We start from the raw sequence: 23,004 nt of genomic DNA, 5'->3' as shown, positions 1-23,004 counted from the left end.
AGAATTTTCCACAGTTTGTTGTGATCCACACAGTCAAAGGCTTTGTTTTAGTCAATAAAGCAGAAGTGGATGTTTTTCTGCAACGCTCTTGCTTTTTCGACGATCCAGTGGATGTTGGCAATTTGATCTCTGGTTCCTCTGCCTTTCCTAAATCCAGCTTGAACATCTGGAAGTTCACGGTTCACGAACTGTTGAAGCCTGGCTTGGAGAATTTTCAGCATTACTTTACTAGCGTGTGAGATGAGTGAAACTGTGTGGTAGTTTGAGCATTCTTTGGCGTTGCCTTTCTTTGGGATTGGAATGAAAACTGACCTTTTCCAGTCCTGTGGCCACTGCTGAGTTTTCCAAATGTGCTGGCATATTGAGTGCAGCACTTTCACAGCATCACCTTTTAGGATTTGAAATAGCTCAACTGGAATTCCATCACCTCCATTAGCTTTGTTTGTAGCGATACTTCCTAAGGCCCACTTGACTTTGCATTCCAGGAACATGTATTTGGTACTCAACAAATGCAAGTCAGATATATAGTTACACAAAATAAGCATTAAGATAAGCGAATACTTCACTCAGGGATTGTTGAAACATATTACTTGTGAGTATATCTTACTAACAGGCTTCCCTGATAGCTCAGTTGGTAAAGAATCCACCTGCAATGCAGGAGACCCCGGTTCGATTGGTTGGCAAGATCTGCTAGAGAAGGGATAGGCTACCCACTCCAGTATTCTTGGGCTTCCCTTTTGGCTCAGCTGGAAAAGATTCTGCCTGTAATGCGGGAGACCTGGGTTCCATCCCTGGGTTGGGAAGATCCCCTGGAGAAGGGAAAGGGTACCCACTCCAGTATTCTGGTCTGGAAAATTCCATGGACTGTATAGTCCATGGGGTTGCAAAAAGTTGGACATGACTAAGTGACTTTCATGTCTTACTAACATGAAAATGAAATCCAATGAATAGATAGGCAATAGACACTGTAAGAAGTGGGCCAAAATTGGGAACACACCAAAAAGAAAATATATACCTTGAAAAATGAAACTCTTCCTCCACTTTTGGCCTGAACACAGAGGATTAAAACCACCTGCCCTGACTTACCTACATTTGTTGGTCTGCTTGGACTGCTCCAACATGTGCCACTGACCGGGTGGCTTAAACAGCAGATTCTCAGAGTGGGGAGGCAAGGTCAGAACTTACTGAGAGGTCTGGACGCTGGAAGTCTGAGACAAAGATGTCAGCAGGACTGGCAAATGCCATATTTAATTTCATTTTGTGTATCCCAACTTCTCTTGCACAGTACATCACAGAAAATAACAAATACATATATGTTGAATTGAACTCGATATCACATACTAAATTGACTGCATTAAAATGTGTGTTTTTTCTTCTAGAGGCGTGGAGCTATCTCCTATGACAGCTCGGATCAGACTGCGCTGTACATTCGTATGCTCGGTAAGAATTCTTTATTTTGCATTTTGTTATTTGGTGGCTAAGTTGTGTCCAACTCTGCGACCCCATGAACTGCAGCATGCCAGGCTTCCCTGTCCTTCACTGTCTCCTGGAGTTTCTCAAATCCATGTGCATTGAGTCAGTGATGCTATCTAACCATCTCATCCTCTGTCACCCACCCACTTCTCCTCCTGCCCCCAATCCCTCCCAGCATCAGAGCCTTTTCCAGTGAGTCAGCTCTTCACATCAGGTGGCCAAAGTATTGGAGCTTCAGCATCAGTCCTTCCAGTGAATATTCAGGATTGATTTCCTTTAGGATTGACTGGTTTGATGTCCTTTCTGTCCAAAGGACTCTCAAGAGTCTCCTGTAGCACCGCAAATCAAAAAATTAAGTTTGCACTAGTATAAGTTAATTTTGTTATCTGCTGTTATTCAGGACTGAGATTATCTTTCATTAGGTAGCTTTTCATCACTGTTAGCAGCATAAATGTCTATTACTTTGAAGTTGAATCTAGAAACCAAAATTAACGTGATGTGCAGAAGAGGGGCATCTTAAGAATTATAGGTAATTAAGAAATCTCTAGCTTTATAACTGAGACTCTGTTACCAGTACACAATTTTAAGATGCATCCTGATGATTCTTCATGAAAAGTCTCAGATTTGCAGAGCTGCTAAATACTAAACAGATGTCCACGGTAACATGAACAAAGACGAGACCATGAAATACCTGATCTCATAGTCCTGTCACTGGATGTGTTTGTTCTCAGTTGGCTGGTGAGAAGGCCATGTGTCTTCTCCTAGTCTCGGTTCTTAAATCTTTAATGTATTACTCAAGTCCAGAGGGTAAATGGATTTGATGTGTGTGCGTGTGTATAATTTTCTGTCTCACTCCCTCTCTTTGCCAGATTTTTTCCCTTCATCCACGTACTCCTCGATCCCTTGTACTTTAGTTCATAATATTAAAAACGTGCTCTTAAGAGTCCAGGGACTTCCCTGGCAGTCTAGTGGTTAAGATTCCGTGTTGCCAATGCAAGGGGGACGGACGTCAGTTCAATCCCTGGTCCAGGAGCTAAGATGCCACATGCTACATGGAGTGGCCAGAAAGTTTTAAGTAAATAAATATTTTAAAAAGATTCCAATAGGCAGCTTTACTCATCTTTTCTTACTGTCTTTTCTGGCTTGGCTGTTCTTCTCATGCTCAGAATTCCTTGCTCAATTTCCACAATATTGAGTCATCCTTATTCTTCACCTGCTTCTGGGGTGGCCTTTTTTTTTCCCCATTTCACTAACTCCTCCTCCTCCTCGTAAGCCTGTTTGTTCTCCAGTGCCCCGTGTGTGTCATCTTCCCTTTTTTTCCCTCTTTAATTTACCTCGTGTATCATACCTGCCTGGTTCTATTCTACTCTAGCACATATTTCCCCCAGGAATGTGGAGCCTTTTCTTCCTTACCATCTCCATCTCTCTGCAGAGATGTCCACATTCTGCTCATCTCACTCCTCTGTTCTGAATCTTCCAGTAGTTTTCTACCTTAGAGTAACAGCCAAAGCTATTATAAAGGCCCTTGAAGGTCCAATATGATCTAGCCCGACTGTTTCTCTGACCTCCCCCCTTCTGTCAATTCCCTTCATTCACCTCACTCCAGCCTTCCTGGCCTCTCTGCTTGATTTTGAACATGCCAAGCAAGCTCCCATCTCAGGATATTCATGCTTGCTCTTCCTTATGTCTGGAACCGTCTCTGCCCAGGTGGCCCTGAGGCTCGCTGCTTCCCTGCCTTCAGGTCCCTGCTCAGATACTGTCTTTTCACTGAGGTCTCTGACCACATCATGACTAGCTTCCCAACCCGGCCACCCTCACCTCCCTCCCTGTTCCTCTTTCCTTGGTTTCCTTTCTCCATGTTGCTGTTACCATCTTCCATAGAGTGGAATTATCTATTTGCTCCATTATTGGTCTCTGCATGAAAGGACGCACTTCATGAAGACAGGGACTTTGTGTATTTTGCTCACTGCTGTATTTCCTGACGTGCAGCAAGTGCTCAGTAAACATTTGATCCAGAGTGAAGGCATCGCCACGTGAGAGAAGTGATTAATCATTATACGATAGACTCACAGTGGCTGACAGGCCCCTTGAAGCATAAGCAGGAAGGCGTTCCAGGCAAGTGGAGTTGTAAGCAGGTGTAGGCACTGACGACTGAAAGGCTATGAACTTGGAGGCTGTGGAAGTGTAATGGGAAAGCTCCTGCCTTTGGAGCCCGCAGAGTTAGGTTTAAATCTTGACTCTGCTGTATTCCAGCTTTGTGGCCCTGTGTGTGCTCTTTAACATCTAGAAATCTTGGTTACTGGATCTGAAAATGGGGGTTAAGATTCCTATCTCTTGGGACTTCCCTGCTGGTCCCGTGGCTAAGACTCTGTACCCCTAGTGTAAGGGGTTTGATCCCTGGTCAGGAAACTATTAATAGATCCCACATGCTGCAGCTGAGACCTGTTGCAGCCAAATAAATAAATATTAAAAAGAAAAAGATTCCTATCTCTCAGAGTTGGTTAGAGAATTAAATAAAAGAATGTCTTCAAGGCACAAAAAGAGTACCTGGCACAAGACTGCAGTGTTTATGTTGCTGTGGATCCAAGAGTCACATGGATACAAGAGTCACATACTGAGCTTATCAACAACGAAGTTTACAACCGAAAACCGAAGACCTTGACTACACCCACTTTCAGTGAGAAAAGAGGCTGATCAAATTAAACGTCTCAGGCGAAATACTTAATGCTTTCATTTTCTATACCTTTCAAAAAATGTAAGCTGCTCGAGAATAGGTAATATATTTTCTATTTCTTTATATCCCATATGGCCTATAGTATAGTGCTAGGCAGAGTAGACACTTGGTAAATATTTGCTTCTCACTGTGGCTTTTTAAAGTTTCCTGCTCAGGATTTTTTTAACTCCATGTGAGTAATAAGATATGAGTTTGGATTATCATATACTTGAGTCATCTTTCAGAAGGTAACTCTAAAATAGAGATTATAATTACTGTAAGGGAGGTTAAAAAAAAAAAAAACTGTTCATCTAACCTTACAGCTCAGTGCTGAAAATTTGTAAACCCCTTCAAATAAATCAGCTCTTAACTACCTATTCCATTTATATCATTAGCAGGCCATTCCTTATGAGTATGATACCACTGAGACCTTTATTGCATGTGGGAGCTTCTTCCTGAATAACAGCCGTCTCAACTTTCATTTTATCCCTCATTCTGTTTAGGAGATGTACGTGTAAGGAGTCGAGCAGGATTTGAATCAGAAAGACGAGGTTCTCATCCATATATTGATTTTCGTATTTTTCACGGTAAGTGTTGGCAGATATACTGTTTCTCTCAGACTTCCAGTAAACTTCGAGTCTTCATAAAATGATGTAATTTTCCAAGGGGGGAAAAAGAATACAAGAAAAAACATGTTCAAAATGTTTTCAAAACATTAGGTCATTATAAATGACACTTTATTCCTAAATAATGTTCATAAATGTTTAGAGGCAAGTAGAGTTGGAAATTATAGAAATATGAAAGCTGATAATAGTTTTTCTTCTTTCTAATTTAAATGTGAAATTACTTAGGTACATTCTTTTCTTTTTTTAAAGCTTCATTTTCAAAAAAGTTTCATTCTAAGTGTTTTGTCTTCACTACTGTAGATAAAATGTTTCTGTGCAAATGATATTTTATAAAGGTATTTCATCGCTAAGAAGATGTATCCTTTAAATTTTAAAAAATACATATAAAAAAATTAAAAAATAAATAAATAAATAAAAAATACATATAACCTTGAAAGATGTTTTTGAAAACAAACATTGTTTGGTTCTAGCACATGATGAAGAAAAAGGAAAAAACAGAACTTCTAAAGACCCTTGAATATTACATATTAAATCTGTTTTTGGAGGAGTTCCACTTTTGGTAGCATTGGATAGATCATTTGTAGTAACACTCCAACTAAAAACATTAAGAAAACTGGACAAAATATAAAAGATTATGTATTTGAGTGTGTGAGAGTACCATCGAGCCAGAGATGAGCCTGGCATTTCAGCTGACTTTTCCCCTTAGTGGCATCTGCTGATGCTGGGAAAGTGGGTGAGAAGCTGAGCAGAGCTTTTTGTTGAACACCTGAGGCTAGAAAAACAAAAACAAATGTTTATAACTCACCGGGGCTGGGGGATTGTCCTGGTAAACTCTCTATGCTTAAGTTAGAAATTCCAAGTGCTGTGTGTTAGAAATAAGTCCCAACTTTAAAGTATCTCAGTCAATGGTTAGATTAAGGTGATCTGTGATTTTTCTAGAGCCTCTAAGTCACCTGCCAGAAGTCAATGTTAGACCTCGGAGGAAGCAGACTCTTGGATTTGGCTTGGGAATATTTTATTGAGAAATTTTGCATTTATGTGCATGAGAGATAATGGTCTGTAGTTTTCTTTTTTATATATAGCATCTCTTTAGAGTGAGTTAGGAGGTGTTGTCTCTGCTTCTAACCTCTGAAAGGGATTGTAAAGAATTGGTATAATTTCTTCCTTAAATAATTCAGCAGTGAAACCCATCTAGGCCTTGTGTTTTCTGTTTTGGAAGGTTACTGATTAATGATTCCGATTCTGTAGTATTAACAGATATAATTTGGCCAATTCTTCCTCTGTGAGTTTTGGCAGACGTTTACTGTGGGATTAACCTGATCAGGCTCCTGGAGGTAAATCTCACAAGCTTCTTCCTGTACTCAGCCCATGCCTAGATTTCCCTGAAGTTTTTAACTCTCAGGGAACCCTCCAGAAGCTCACCAACTATGTTCAGGTTCCTCTGCCCCAGCACTGGTTCCCAAGGAGGTTTCTGTTTGTGAGTCTCCGCGCCAGCAAGTTACCTCTGTTCGTCCATCTCTCCAGCCTTTGGGGCAGTGAGTCACCTCGTGTCCCCACCTCTTCAGTGCATCCTGGAAGAGTTGTTGACTTTTCAGTCTGTTCAGCTTCTTGTGTGTTGTTAGGACAGAATGGCAACTTCTCACCTCCTTCTATGCAGTTCCAGAAACCAGAAATCCTATAATGTTATTTTTAAATGAAATGATACATTACATATTTTGAATTTCTGTTCTAGTTCCTATCATGGAAAATATCACTGGATATAATTCTTATAAATTAAAGCTCTTTGGGGCAGTTAATAATTTTAAGAGTGTAAAAGAGTTCTGGGATCAACATGTAGAAAGTTGAAGTTACCTCTCTAAAAGCATGACATCCTAAGGTTTTACAGCAAATTGTTCAGGATTTTTAAAAAGACTGATTATTGGCTTCCCTGGTGGCTCAGACGGTAAAGAATCCGCCTGCCAATGCAGGAGACACAGGTTCGATCCCTGGGTCAGGAAGATCCCCTGGAGAAGGAACTGACAACCCACTCCAGTATTCTTGTCTGGAGAATTCCATGGACAGAGGAGCCTGGTGGGCTACAGTCCATGTGGTCACAAAGAGTTGGACACAACTTAGGGACTAAACAACAATTAGTTTCACAGCTCTTTAAATTCTTTCAGATTAAAAAAAGGACTCATTCAGATTTATTTCTGTGTAGGGCAAATACAGTATTCAAGAGGCACATATAATACTCTGTGTAAATATCTATAAAAAAATCTTTGGAAACAAATATTAGTAAAAAGTATACGAATAGCATAAAAGAATACTCCAAGCTTAGCTGGTTTCTTTGGGAAAGGAAGAGTACTTCTTCTTTGTAACAATACATTAGAACTTGGTAACATTGGTTGCCTCCAGGAGGGAAACTGTGGTGGCTTGAGGACATGAGAAAGAAACTTTTCGTTGTACACCCTTTTGAATTTTGGTGCATGTGAACATATTACCCATTGAAATGTTCAGATAAAATTCTTTGTAAATATTATAATATTAGAAAAATTGGCTCTGAGTAAGAATATCAATAAATGGTGAAGTCTCCATATTGACCTAAAGAAAAATGCAGTTGCATTGTGAGTCCCTAAACTACCCCTTGTCTTTAACTGAATTTAGTGAAATAGAGGGTTTGAATATTATAATTGTTAAAAGATGTTAGAAATCTTAAACAGACATAATGGGACTTTTTGGTGGAAGAGGAAAGTTAGAAATGGTCACATTGTTGGAAGTAATCTTTCATGGAATTAAAATAGGATGTTTATCTTCTAAGTCATTATGAAACCAGGAGCAAAGAATATAAAATCTAAACGCAAAAATATGATCATAGATATCAGTGATGGCAGTAAGGTAAGTGGATGAAATACTCCTCAGAGATACAGATGCCCAGTTTGGGAGAAAAATGAAACCGCGTGACAAGAAAGGGTGAGAGGCAATGTGAAGCAGTCCCAGGTTTGAGGAGGTTCCTCGGGTTTGGGGACCTGGGCCTGCACCCTAACCTCCGGATGTGGAGCCTCTGTGGTCTGGTGTCAGAGGAGTCCACACAGCTTCTGAGGATTGCGGATTCTTTTCTGACCCTATCGTGACAAATGTCCTAGACTCTGGGCCACAGTTGAAAATTATCACTATGAAACTGATCCTGTAGTTATTGCAAAACAGGAGTGTCTCTCTAAGCCAAGATGATCATTTAATTTGGAGGGGTTTTTAAGATGGAGAAAAGTGAGTCATTCTTTTCTGCTGGTATAGTAGGCTCTATTTATCACACCACTCAGAATTCTGAAAAGAAAAAATTTTAATTTGGCATATTTGGTGAAGTGTGATCTTAAAAAGATTTCTTGGTACATAAGAAACAGTGTTTGGGTTTACCATATCAAAGTGCATTCTCCTCTAGCTATTTAGCCAGTTAGGGAACAATTACAGGCTCCAAGTTAACAAGTGGGATCTCAATAATGATTTTATTACATAGATATCACATAATCTGCCTTGAGTTTCTGTGGTTTGGATTATCCTTTGTCATAAATCGTTATTTTTGTTTTCATGAGGCCTGTAAATGGATTTTCACAATAGGATTTGCCATGGGCATTATGCAGTGAGAGTTCTGACTTTGAATCTTTCTAAAAGGGTATAAAGAGGCAAAAGAAAAAAATTAGCTGAACATGGAAATACATTAACTACAGAAGCAGTGTTCAGCCTCACTCTTAAGACAGATTCCTATCAGATATAGGAAGTTAAGCAAATAATCCACTAAGGTGCTACTGATAGAAGTTCACATTATTACAAACTATGCATCAAGAATTTTAAACATGTTTTTTCCCTCTTTGATTTCAACACTAGAAATGTATGCAAAGGGAACAATCTTATACAAATGTGAATGTAAGTATGGAGACATTCATGTTGGTCTTATTTATAATAGGAGCATGTATTAATTAGGTTGTGGTGTTACTCAATGAAGTATTTGAGGATAAACACCAGAATGTTTAAAACCTACCCTCAGATGTTCAGAATAGAATCAGGTCACATACCACACAGTGCACGCACACACACGTACACACATAGTACAAAATGGTAAAGCAGGTGAAATAAAATGTTAACAATGGCAAATCTGAGTAAAGAGGTATGTGATAAAGAGTATTCCTTGTACTATTTGGCTTTGCAACTTTTTGTGATCTCCAAACAAAAAGCTTTAGAAGTATAGTAATTAAATTATGCATTTATTAAGAATCAGGGGTTTATACTCAGAGTGCAAATTTATTAACCAATATTAGATCAGGTCTGTGGTTGTTTATAAAGAAGGGAGAGAGTTCAGACTTTGGGAGGACATTTTGAAACTACCCTGTATTCATGATTACAGAGGGTGGAGGGATTTTTATGACCGAGAATCCTCTTTGCTAGAAGTGTTTTCCCAAACACCTGTTGTGTTGTAAATCTGCAGTCAGGGTTAGTCTGTTCAGATTCTGATCTGTTGAAGATCAGTTTGTTGCAGATTCTACTTTAAAAGTTAAATCTTCCCTCTAATAGAATCCTACAGAAGCTGTATCCTACAGAAGCTTTCATTCTTAACTAGGTTTTGTTGTTTGGGGGGTTTTGTTTGGTTGTTTGTGTCTTGGTCTCTAATGCTTTAAGTAGACTGTTCATGCTAGCTTCTTTGTGAACTTATCAGGTGTTATTATCTTGGTTCTGTGGGACAAGAAAACAAAAAATTTTCCCAGGTAGCATCTCTCACGAAAGAAATTTTATGAGGCCTCTGTTTGAGTTCTTATTACTTACCTTATAGTGCAAAAGATAATGTATATCATACATATTTGCATAGTTTGAGAAAGGGATTTTTCATGTAAGGAAGTCATTGTTGACATTATTTTAGGATGCTCAGAAACATTCCTTGGGGTACTGTTTTGTACTAATATTTTCTTCTCTGGATGTTGGTGATTTAGTCGCCAAGTCGTGTCCGACTCTTGAGACCCTGTGGACTGTAGCCTGCTAGGCTCCTCCGTCCATGGCAAGAATACTTGAGTGGGTTACCATCTCCTTCTCCAGGGGATCTTCCTGACCCAGGAATCAAACCCAGGTCTCCTACATTGCTGGCAGATTCTTTACCAGAACTTACATTTCACTGGGAATTATATGGTGGGTTGTGTTTATTAAGAAATTTGGAAGATCTTAACTTATTAAAGATACTGCTGAAATTTTCAGATGCTTACATTAGTCAGAAGTTTTTATTCAGCCCAAAAAGAGATGTAAGATTGCTTACTGATTGAGAGCGGTTTCTGGTGATGCTGTTTAAAAGTGTCATAACAACCATGAGTATTCACAGTATGCTCACCACTAGTTGCTTGTTTAGATAGCAAAGAGCTCACATTGGTGCTTGTTACTTAACCTGTTTGTCCCTTGTCTGTCCCCCAAAGCTATACATGGAATCCTGTAATGATGTTGAAACCGGTAGGATTATTCGCAGGTAAAGCAGTTCCCTCTTCTAATCGTGTGATCATTTTATAATATACATCTTTTTTAAAGGCTTGGTGCGCTTTCTCAATAGGCAGTTGATTCATTTCTGGCAAATATTTCAACTTGGGTGTTAGCATTGACATGTCTTTGACAGCTACTGAAAAACTTCGACATTCATCCTATTCTTAGAAGATCCCCAACCTTCAGACCTGCTCTGTCTAGGAATTACTTCCACTAAGGTCCAGAATTCTGGTCCTCTGGCATTTATAAACTGATCTTGATGTCCCTCATTCAACTAATTTTAAACTGTATAGTCTCCTTACTTATGTTGCGAAGACTGACAGTTTTGAAGCACCTGATAATAATGAGCAATATGTACAGTAAGAAAAATTGGGAGGAAAAAGTAGTGGGGGGAGAGAAGAAGGCTGAGGAGAGGGAAATTGATTAGAGAGAGCAAGAGAGTGGCAAAGATGTTAGGCTGGTGGCTGAGTGGTGTGAACTGAAAAGGCCCCCGAGCTGTGTCTCCCTAATGCAGCTTCTTTGCTCCTGAGCATCACAGCGCCTCACCAGGCTTTCAAGGAGCCTCCTTCCTGTCAGCTTCCTTCTTTTGAGTCAGTTGGCTTTAGTGACCAGCTTTCTGTAGTCTGGATTAAGAGCCCCAAATATTTCTACAAATATTTTTCTATGTCCAATTGACCATACACTTGTTCTCTTGAAATATAATATGTTGGACTCTTAAACTAGGTGGACTTAATGGGTTCCATATTGAGTTTTTGTCAAAATTCATGTTTGTTCTAAATTCAGTGTCCCTATATTTAATAAATTATTCTTTTAGTTACACTTTCTGTTTAGCTTCTATAGTAACAAATTCTAATCTCTTTAAACATAAGAGAATTATTATAATTCTGCTCCATAATGTACACTTAGAAAATCTAAGATCTTCCTTTGAAAGATTCTAACATGATTACTAAACAGTAACCGAAGCTGTCAACTTGACAATTCCCTCTTTTCATGGACTTCACCAAAGCTCATTGACGTCATCCAGACTGGAAGCCCTGGTCTCTCTGCCAACATTGGGCAAGATGTAATATAAGCAGTATGTTTCTTTCATGTCCACACAAATGCAGTTTTCCGTTTTCTTTTAATTCCTGACACATGGTAATGTTCCATTCTATGTAAATGTGTTTTGCCCGTTATCTTGAGCCTTTATGTTCACTTTAGTGCTTTATTCCACCCCATACCAAGGGAACCTTTCAAGGTATTTACATTGTAGCCTCAAAGGCTTTTAGCCTTACTAATCTTTTTGTTTCTGATTTTTGGCAGCTGGTGACTTATTTTTGGTTGTTCAGTCGCTCAGTCGTGTCCAACTCTGCGACCTCACAGTCAGCAACATATCAGGCTTCCCTTCTTTATCTCGTGGAGTTTGCTCAAACTCATGTCCACTGAGTCAAGGATGCCATCCTACCATCTCATCTTCTGTCATCCCCTTCTCCCCTCAGTCTTTCCCAGCATCAGGGTCTTTTCCAATGTGTCGGCTCTTTGCATCAGGTGGCCAAAGTATTAGAGCTCCAGCTTCAGCATCAGTCCTTCCAATGAACATTGAGGGTTGATTTCCTTTAGGATTGACTGGTTTGGTGTCCTTGCAGTCAAAGGGACTTGCAAGAGTCTTCTCCAGCACCACAGTTTGAAAGTATCAATTCTTTGGTGCTCAGTCTTCTTTATGATTAATTATAAAGATTGAATATATTCTTGTTGCATCAAGTTGACTAAACTGTGTATCTTCTATCAGTTAGACTTTATAAGGTCCCATTTGTATTTCTCTAAGTATGATCTGTATTAGCCGTAAACCGAATTCAGGCAGGCCAGTGCCCTTACATTGAATCGGAGGTCTCATGCTGTCTTTATTGTGATGACCTACAGTGACAACAGACAAAACTCTCTTTAAATTTGCCTTAGAGCTAACCTCATGTGCATTTGGGTTGCTTTTTATCTTCCTAACAGGGCCCTGTTAGACTTGGGAACTTTTTTGATACTTAGTGATATGAACAGAAAGAACATCTGTTTCTATGTTTATTTTGAGCTTAAAAGCTTATGTCATACTGATTTTATTGTCTTGGATTATCTAAGTCTTTAGTATACAGTAACTCCCACGCAAATTCAGACCCTTTTTACCGCTTCTTCCCTTTAAGAATGGAAGTTGTTGCATGGCGTTTCCCTCAGCTATGACAAGGAAGCCTGGCTTTGCTGCAGTCCGTGGAGTTCCAAAGAGTCAGACACGACTTAATGACTAAACAAGGACTTTGTTGTTGTTATATTGTTTTTCTTGCTCTCTTTCATACTGTACTGCTTGGTCATTACTTTCCTGTTCACAAGGAAATGGGAAATTTGAAATTACATTTGAAATTAGAAATATAGTTTCTCCTATTATATTTCTTTTAACCAGTATTTGACCTGCAAAGATGGCTGTTCCATCGTTTGTAATTAAACTGAGGTTCAATTCGGTAACTTAAATAACATTCCTGATGTCACAAAACTAGTAGAAGTGGCAGACCTGGGATTCAAACCCGGAGGTATGACTCCAGAGCTCGTGTGTTCATTCCCCTTGCTGCACTGCCGTCCCGTATCAGTACAGGCTACTCCTTAAAGACCATCGCTCTCAGCGCCTCGCTGCTTTTCCCCCTTTATCCATGCATGCTGAATGTAAAAATTCTTCCAAGAAAACTTGAATTTAGATGTAACTAAATATATTTATTCAGTATTTAACAGTAGGCTTCCTGATGCGGCTCCTATTCTTTTTTAAGGAAAATTAAAGAGAGATTAGAATGTCTTAATTTTTTTACTCAATTATCATTCAGTATGACCTTGCTTTAGTCTAGAGTTAAAACCTTGCAGCACTGAATTAAAAAAAACAAATAAATTTTTTTTTAAACAGTCTCCAAGGGGAACTCATGCTAGCATGCATCTAAAGGATTGTCACGGTGGTAAGGTAGCAGATAATAGTGATTGCAGGGCGCCCTCTTGTGGGCGATTAAAGCAGGTAGTGATCAAGCCTCAAAATACAAAAGCTTTTTCTGTGAAAAATCTTTCTTGTCTAATAACTAAATGCCGGTGATGTCTCTGCCATGCCATTTGTTTGACAGAGAAGAGGGTCTGTGGGAGGGCTGGGCATGATACTGCTCAAGGTATGTCGATTTTCCAGCCCGTCTGTTTCCTTAACCTATTGCCTAGATTTCTTTTTTCAGTCTGCTTTCTAATATGAAGGAGAAAAGCAAGAGAAAAACACGGCTTCTAAATTTACTGCTATCCCACATTTCATTGCTGGCTCCAAGAAGCCAAGGGTGGGTGACTGGGAGTAACTCCCATGATCATTAAGTAACAAGGCTCATTTAGTTTTGGTGAAGGCTGATTAGTTTGTTTGTGGTCACACAGTGAGGTAATGTGATATTTTAAAAGAGAACCAGCAGCGCCAACAGTTCTTAATAGTAACTTGATGAAGTCACTGAGCCCTGTCGGCTTTCTAAGCTGGACTGGAATGTAAGTAACCATGTAAACTAGAACAGGCCTAGGACTTAAATAGTCCTAGCCTGGTGGAAGCTGGGCTTTAATAAAGACACCTTTAATCTGTTGTCTGTTATGCTGTGAAATAAATAATGGCATGTCTCATGTCACAAAATGAGTTCATGAGAATATTGGCAGTAGGGTCAGATTTTATGTAGTATGGTGTGGGGTGAGCTTTTTTAGTAATTGTCTGAATAGAAGTACTAGTTAAGTTCTCATGATCACTCTTCTTTTATATAATATATATATATTTTTTTTACTTCTGCATTTGTTTTTGCCCACGCTGCACATGTATATATATATATATTTTTCTCTTCTGCATTTGTTTTTGCCCATGCTGCACATGTGGCATGCAGGATCTTAGTTCCCTGGCCAGTGATTGAACCCGTGACCCCTGCATTGGGAGCATGCAGTTTTAGTCACTGGACCATCAGGGAAATCCCTGATCACTCTTTCTTGTCTGCAGTTCCCCATGTGTCCTCTACTTGCTTGTTTCAATATAGAAGCTTTATTCTTACTTATTATAGGGAAGTATCAGTGTGTATCTGTGTGTGGAGGAAGGATAGGGTAGGTGAAGCAAACCTGAAGAAACTAAAATTTTCCACCTTAAAATGATCTCATATCTCATGCTTCATCCTTGATTTATAGTTACTGATTCCCTTTTCTTCGATCATACTTTGGAAGCTATCCTAGGCCAGTTCTGGAAATTTCTCTATCATTTTCTTTTAGAAAACCTGTTCTCCATTGAACTCTCTCCTATGTCCTTGTTCTACTTCTGACGGTTTGTTCTAAGGGAATCAGGATGGGTGCCAAGATTTAGTCACAGGAATGTTTATTACAGAATTGCTGGTAAGAAATGTGAAAGTTAAGAACAGCAAAAAGATTTAGTAAATTATGATGATTTTCATACTTTAACTAGTAAAAATGATGGCACATGTAAATTCCATTTACTGACTTGAAGAGATATTCATGAATTTTTAAATTAAAAAAAACTGTGAACTGTGTGGGATAAAAGAGAAACTTTATGTGTACGTGTATATAGGAAATAATTTATTGAAAACTACCTTGAGGGCCAGACTGTTGACACTGTTGTTTCTGGGCTGCTAAGCCTTCCCGTGCAGCTTGTCCCCATTCTCAAACCCAGGTTGAGGAGAAGAGAAGGCTTAGGGCAGCTCCTCCCAGAAGGGACCAGGAAAAACATACCTTTTAAAAGAAAGTGACGGTGTGCCTCAAAATAACAGGGTAGGAAGCTCCAGGGGTTGATCAAAACAGCCACTTTAAAGGGGGGATGGGCAGAATTCACTATTTCAGGACTCCAGGCGCCGGCTGGACATGAGGGAGGGGCTGCTGCTCTCTGGCGGTTGGCGGTGTGGTGGGCACAGACCCGTGATCATCACCCACTCCTCGGCCCCTCAGCCTGTGGGAATGCTGTTCCGGTCATGGCTTGCTGAAGCCAGGGTGGGCAGTGGGGATCCAGTCCTCCAAAAATTTAGAGTTGCGTCTTTAGGTCAGTCTGGCAGATTCCGAGGCATGAGCACTGATGTTTGCCTGGATTTCATCCCTTTTCAGCTGCAGAGGCTTCGGCCAGCAGCACCTACCAGAAGAGTTAAAGAATCGGTACTGCCCCCCACCCCCCCGGCCTTTGGAACCAGACATTTAAGGAAATCTGTGTTGGGTCACCAACTGACTTCAGCGATACTGTGTAATAGGAGCTTCAGTGACCACACACAGCAAGGAATAAACAGTCAGATAGATATGCAAAGGCCAGTTTGGAAAAATCACAAAACAGTTGGCTTCAGCCCACAACAAGTAAAAATAAACAGTCCTGGAAGAGTGAGAGATTAGATTTCCAGTTCCCCAAGTATAATTTGCACAATGTCCAGTTCTCAGTGAAAAACTACAGAACATAAAAAGAAGTTGGAAACTATGACCCATACATATGACAAAAGAATGTCACAACAGCCACCCTGAGGAAGCTCACACATGGGAACTGCTAATCAAAGAGGTTAAATCAACTGTCTTTAATGCTCAACGAGCTAAAGCAAACCAAGGCAGAGAATGAGAGGAAATCAGGAAGGCGCTGTGTGAACAAAATCCGAATCTCAATAAATAGGAATTATAAAATAGAACCCAACAAGTTCTGGAGCTGATAAGTATGATAACTGAAATGACAAATTCACTAGAGGGATTCAGCAACAGATTTGAGTGAGCAGAAGAATAGGTCAGCAAATTTGAAGATAAGAACATTGAGATAATCCAGACTGAGAAGCAGAAAGGAAAAGGAATGAAGAAAAATGATCAGAGTGCAAGAAACCTGTTGAGGAATCCTCATGTGTACCACATGTGACTCATAGGAGACCCAGCAGGAGAAAGAAGAGAGGGCAGAAAAAACTGTTCGAACAGTGAAAAACTTCCTGCAGCTGATGAAGACGTGGATATACACATCCAGGAAGCTCGGTGAACTCAAAGGAGGGTGAACATGTGGTACACATATACAGTGGAGTGTTACTCAGCCAAAACAGTGCCATTTGCAGAGACATGGATAGACCTAGAGACTGTCATACGGAATGAAATAAGTTAGAGAAAAATAAATATCATATATTATCACTTAAATGTGGAATCTAGGAAAATGGTACAGATGAATTTATTGCAAAGCAGAAATAGAGACAGATATAGAGAACAAAGTTGTGGATGGAAGGGTGGAAGTAGGGGGATGAATTGGGAGTTTGGGATTGACATATATATATATATGTACACACACACACTATTGATACTATGTATAAAGGGCTTTATATATATATATGTACACACACACACACACACACACACTATTGATACTATGTATAAAGGGCTTTATATATATATATGTACACACACACACACACACACACACACTATTGATACTATGTATAAAGGGCTTCCCTGGTGGCTCAGTAAAGAATCTGGCTGCAATGTGGGAGACCTGGGTTCATTTCCTGGGTCAGGAACGTCCCTTGGAGAAGGGAATGGCACCCCACTCCAGTATTCTTGCCTGGAGAATTCCATGGACAGAGGAGCCTGGTGGGCTGTAGTCCATGAGGTCGCCAAGAGTCGGACACGACTGAGTGACTAACACATTGTGTATAAAATAGGTAACTAATGAAAACCTATTGTATAGGTCAGGGAACTCTAGTCAATATTCTGTGGTGCCCTAAATGGGAAGGAAATCTAAGAAAGAGGGGATACATGTGTATATGTAACTGATTCACTTTGCTGTATGGCAGAAACTAAACACAACATTGTAAAGCAACTAAAATCTGATAAAAATAACAAAAAGCCAAATTGTTGAAAGACAAAGATAACTGGGGAAGCCATAGTAAAAGGGCCTGAATATTTAATTCCAGAGCTGAACTAAAATGAAAATGGGGGTTGGAATGAAAAGGGGAGGAGAAACACTCTGACCACTAACGGACATTGAAAGAGGAAAAGGGAAAGAAGAGGGGATATAGAATGTAATAACACAACATTAAAAGGTGACATCTAAGGTAGTAAACAAAACAAGTCATAGAAACACAAGTATACTTAGTAAAACAGAGGTATTTTTTAATTTGTGGAGTTATAGCAATGTCCTTCAGTAGAGGACTGGATAAATAGATTATGGTCCATCCATATGGTGGAATACTTTATAGCCTCAGAATGAGGATGGTCTCTGTGTACTGATAGGGAAAGAACGCTAAGAAAAATTTAAAGACAAGGCGCAAAACAGGACTATGATATGCTACCATTTATGTAAAAGAAGTAGAAACATAGTATATAACAGTGTCTGCACGTTTGCTCCAAAAACTCAGGAAGCATACCCACAAAACTTTTCAGATAAAAGATGATCATTTTAGGGGAGAGTCTGGCAGTTGATTGTATTGGGAATGGGATAGGGGTAAGGATTTATCACTGTGTTCTTTTCTCCCTCCTTCTTTCCCTCCTTGATTTTTATTTTTAAAACGTGAGTGCAGTGCATTTGAAAAAAACATAATGAAAAAAAAAATACCACTCCCTCTCCCAATCTGGTCCTATATTAAGTCTCAGGCAAAGCTTTGAGTTAGTTTGCATTGCCATCTCTGTAAAGTCTTATGGAATTTTCTGTTCTTTCTAGAATGTAATCTTAGGTATAGGCTTCTTGCCCATTAGGTGGAGAAAATTCTTTTCACTGGATGATTTGCCATTTCATTTGGACAGCTACTCTGGCCTTTCTTAGATTGTATGTGAAATAATCAGTAATTGTTAGAGCTGGTTCTGTCGTTAAGTGAATGTCTTGTTCTTACCCTGTTGTAAATGTTACTTGTGGGAGAAGGCAATGGCAACCCACTCCAGTAATCTTGCCTGGAAAATCTTATGGATGAAGGAGCCTAGTGGGCTGCAGTCCATGGGTTTGCAAAGAGTTGGGCATGACTGAGTGACTTCACTTTCACTTTTCACTTTCATGCATTGGAGAAGGAAATGGCAACCCACTCCAGTGTTCTTGCCTGGAGAATCCCAGGGACGGGGGAGCCTGGTGGGCTGCCGTCTATGGGGTCGCACAGAGTCGGACACAACTGAAGCGACTTAGCAGCAGCAGCAGTCTTGCTGGAAGGCATTGGGCTCCTATGACGAGTGAGCTTTTCCTCTTGAGCTAATATCTAATATTCATGCTCAATGTGGTCAAAACAGAATTCTTGATAATGAGTCCCAACTTCAGGGCTCTGCAGGAAAAAACGGACATGAATTATGGTTAGTTTTCTGTTTTTTTTCCCCCAGTTAAGGGAAGTGAGACATCAAGAAGTTGCAACTTGTGAAGTCACCTAGAAAATAGGAGGAAAGCAGAGCCCTGACTCCTGGACGGTGCCAGCTCTCTTTACGTTGATTGTGCAAATCCTAGCGTGTTGTTGCATGCACTTAGCACAGTGTAGATTGAACCCTTCAGAGGAGGCTCATTCAGTTTTGGGACCTTATGTAATTATCCTCCCAAAGAGACTCTCAAGTTTACTTCAAGGATGAGTTAGTTTGGACGTGTAATTTGGGAGCAGTGATCCTTCCTATCAGTGTCTAGATGCAAAGTGATTGCCAGAAACTGTTACCTTCACTGTGTGATTTAAGATACTGAACAGAAGGGAATGCTCATGAAGTCATGCTTATGACCTTGAACTCTTTTAGATTACTTTTGCATAATTAATAGAATATGTGTCTTCTGCAGCATTTTTTAGAAGCTTTCTTAAATGTATTGGCTCTAATGCGTTAATTATACAGCATTTCTACTTTGGTTTCTGGGGTTATATTTGTAAAATGGGAATGATAATCCTTGCCATCTTCACAGGATTGTTGTAATTACTAAACGGGATCACAGGTGTGAACGTACTCTTGTAAAACGGTAAAGTGCCTTGTAAACACAGAGATGGCAGTTCTAGTATTAATTAGATCTCGTCTGGTCCCCACGTATTCGTGTCATTCCACTCTGTCCCTTCCAGGTCCAGTCTTTTCTAGGAATAACATTAGAAGGGTCACATTAAATACTTGTATTTCTGCATGTTAGCTTTTTCCCCTATGTCTGTCTTTTTGTACATACTTTCATCTAAATAAGGACAATTGTGAATGATGGTGTATGCAAGATTTTATCATAAACCGTCAATAAACCATATGGTAGAAAAATAAACCATATGGTAGATTTGAAGTAAGAAGTTTGTGCGTAATACTGTGGACACAGGATTTGTAAGCAGATCTGTTTTAAAATCTAGTTGTCACCCTGTATTGACTGTGTAACCTTATATATAATCTCTTGTAGATTCAGTGTTTCATGTATAAAGTGGATGATAATAATAGTCATTTTTTGACACTGTAGAGGGCTAAATGAGATACTTTTTTTTTTTTAAGCACATGGAACATTTTCTGAACTTAAGCTAACCTCATTCCTCAAACATACTAATTCTAGTTCAAACATAATCACTTGATATTTAATAGTGTTTCCCTTTTGCTTCCAGTCCTTTTTATGTAAGTCATGTTGATAAAGATCAGAAGGTAACTCCACAATTGTTCTAGATACTCTTTATTTTAGATTCACTGAGATGAAAAATGAAAAAACCACATAACTGTGTGTTGTTTCTGGCTTATATGAGTGTATGGGAACCTCAGAACTCATCAGTTATTTCGCAAACAGCATGCACTTATTCAAGGAGGGCATAGCAGCCCACTCCAGTATTATTGCCTGAGAAGCCCACGGACAGAGGAGCTTGGTGGGCTATGGTCCATGGGGGTCACAGAGAGTTGGACACGACTGAAGCAGTGTAACACATGCACACACATGCAGTCATTCATTCATTCATTCAGTGTGTGTTATGCATACCTGCATGGCACCATTGCTAGGCTTTGAAATACAAAGGTGAAAAGGTAGTTTGTGCCTGTATTGGAGGTCGTAATTTGTTGAAGCAGACAGGGAAATAAGTAATTTTGTACATTATCAGAAGTCTGCCTGGTGTCTGCCCAGGTAGCCTTGAGAACCCAGAGGAGGTGCCCTCGTCTCTCCTAGATGGGGGATGTGCATGCAGGTGTCCAGGTGTGCGTCCCAGGGAAGGTGTCACCGGAGTCGAGTCTGGAGAGAGCCAGCACCTGGAAAGTGAGGCCTTTTCCTCGAGGATAAGGAGATGGAGTTTACTTTGAAATGCCGATAGACCAATGAATACTTTTATTTAGAGCAACATGAAACAGGTTTGGAACTTTGAATAATTACTGAGAGGCATGCCTACCTCTTAAGCAGCGGCATCAGCGTCAATTTTATCACCATCTTCACTGGCACCACTTCTTTGAAACCTATTATATATCTGACCTGTGTATATATTTATCTCATTTAATCCAACACTGTTTGAATTAGATATCATTGCCATTATTTTATAGATGAGAAAACACTGGGTAATAGAGGTTGACAGAAGAGTTAGTGATGGGACACACACTAGAGAATGTGTTTGATTGCCTGTCACTCGACCTTTGGAGAGTTAATGGAAGTTAAGATGAGAGAGGCTGACTTGTTGATCCTTAGCCTTCGTTTTCATGTTTTATATTGTGAACATTTTGCTGAATTTAGTTAGTTTATAGAATTTGAAGTCTTCATTCCCTACAAGATAGCTTTTAACCACAGTCTGTTATTTCGTCTGGTGCCCCAGAAACTTTGGTTCCTTCCCACACTGCAGGGAAACATGACGGTTATACTCACGGAAAGAAGACATGTCAGTATCCAAACTACATTATTCTCCATTCTGCCTCCTTTTCCTCTAAATAAAGTTATCATAAAGAAATTTGAAATGATACCTCGTTAGGATTTGAGATGCTCGAGTTCTAAGTCTCGTGTGTAACTGGGGACCTGGTTTCTCAGTGTGAAGGACAGTTTGAACCTAGGTTTTGTCTTCCTGCTCGGTAGTGTTTCTGTAGTGTATTGAAGCAGCAGAGTGAGAGGTGATCATTCTTGGAAGTTAAAAAAAAGAAAAAACTGGTGATTAATCCAACCACACTCCTCATTATGTTTCTAAATGCTGATAAAATTGGCCATTTGCCCCTTCATTCTTAGCTGTTTAATTGAAAATCAAATAAAGTACCTCTTCTTTCCTAGAAATGTGGCATGACAGTTGATCAATTTTAAGAAATATTTGTATGTAACTAGAAGGGGCTCTTAATAGGTTATGTACAGTTTTGACTTACTCTACTCACCTTTTTACTCCTTTCATTTCAGCTCAATCTGAAATTGAAGTTTCTGTGTCTGCAAGGAATATCAGAAGGTTACTAAGTTTCCAGCGGTATCTTAGATCTTCACGCTTTTTTCGTGGTACTACTGTTTCAAATTCTCTGAACATTTTAGATGATGATTATAATGGACAAGCCAAGGTGTGTATAGCTTTCTTCAAGAAAACATTGATTCTTACATAAGTTTAACAAAGCCTTGTTTCTCCCATATGGTACTGATTTTATATAGCCTTTTTTTGGTATGTGAAATCAGTTGAACTCAATTTTTATTATAGGTTTTTCCTTTAGAGCAACTGTTCATCTTCTGATTAGGTTATTACAGAGCAAGGAACTAAAATAATGAAAATGTTTTTGTGTATTATAGCATTATAACATTTATTATAACAGCAAGTAGATCAGTGGAACATTAAACTGTAAGGTCACAAGGATCCTAATGCTGGAAAGAATATTATGGATTGTCTGACGTAATTTCTCTATACTATAGTTAAGAAGGGACTTGGTTGATCTCTTCCAGTTGTTTAAAAGTAAACTCAGCACAGGTAGTCTCATGACTTTCGGTCACGCTTTTTCATAATCTCTTGTATGAGTGAAATATTTGGAAGATTTAAATGTTTTTTTAAACTCGGTGACTGTGAGCATTGTTTTTTTTAATATAGTTTAAAAGAAATATCTTAATGAAGGTGGAAATTGGCTGAGGTTGTTTTTTACTAAATGAGGATTTTTAAATAATCTCAACATTTCTAACATTTGTAAAAGTATTCTTTGACTTAACACTTACAGGTTAGATGTTGTAGGTTTGCGTAGATGGGGCCAGGGTACTCAGTCTACGATTACATTAAAGTGAAAACATTTGCTTCCCTGTTTGATAAAACAAATGAATGGAAAAGTACTCATACTTTCTTTAAATTTAAAGAAGTTCACAAGTTCTGCTTTTTCAAATGAGAATATTGGTCTGTGTGTCATTGGTTGTTAGGACTGTTATCATCTCTACTGGTAATACCTAGTATTGCTTATGCTGGTTTAGCCATATATGTATATATGACAGTGAACTTTTGGGTACAAAATACAAATTTTTTCTTGAAAATAAAGTCCACAAAATTTTCAGGTTACAAAGACATGGTGTAAAAATATCTGTTTGATTTTTAGAGTTGTTGTGGGGCTTATTTGCTTGGCTGAAATAACCATCAACCTAAAAATTATGTAGTAAATGCTATGGGCTATTTTATTAGGATATTTAAGGAATATTAATAAATAAATTGGGAATGTGTTTTAAGAAGACAAATAAATAATTTAAGTGTAGTATATACTACAGGTGTCTGGTACCTGAATTCCAGAGTTGGATCGCCTGACTTAAGACCCAGCTCTGTGATTCTCTAGCTGAGCAAGTTAATGACTTTTCCCCTCTTTCCCCATCTATAAATGAGGGTTGAA

At 39.2% G+C, this 23,004-nt stretch overlaps 1 protein-coding gene across 5 annotated transcripts in view; it reads left to right on the top strand.

The window, feature by feature from the left end:
- The window catches only part of PDE7A (phosphodiesterase 7A), a 103,564-nt gene that overhangs the window by 59,454 nt on the left and 21,106 nt on the right, over positions 1-23,004 (top strand). For all 5 annotated transcript variants that reach the window (XM_043483051.1, XM_043483048.1, XM_043483050.1 and 2 more), the window contains 3 exons: positions 1,380-1,440; positions 4,690-4,773; positions 21,563-21,714. In XM_043483051.1, coding sequence (XP_043338986.1) covers positions 1,380-1,440; positions 4,690-4,773; positions 21,563-21,714 — 297 coding nt within the window. The remainder of the gene's footprint in view (positions 1-1,379; positions 1,441-4,689; positions 4,774-21,562; positions 21,715-23,004) is intronic.

The sequence above is a fragment of the Cervus canadensis genome, chromosome 12 (genome assembly GCF_019320065.1).
Source record: "Cervus canadensis isolate Bull #8, Minnesota chromosome 12, ASM1932006v1, whole genome shotgun sequence".
NCBI classification, from domain to species: Eukaryota; Metazoa; Chordata; class Mammalia; order Artiodactyla; family Cervidae; genus Cervus; species Cervus canadensis.
The sequence above is the reverse complement of the archived record's forward strand: the minus strand, read 5'-3'. Positions and strand labels throughout refer to the sequence as shown.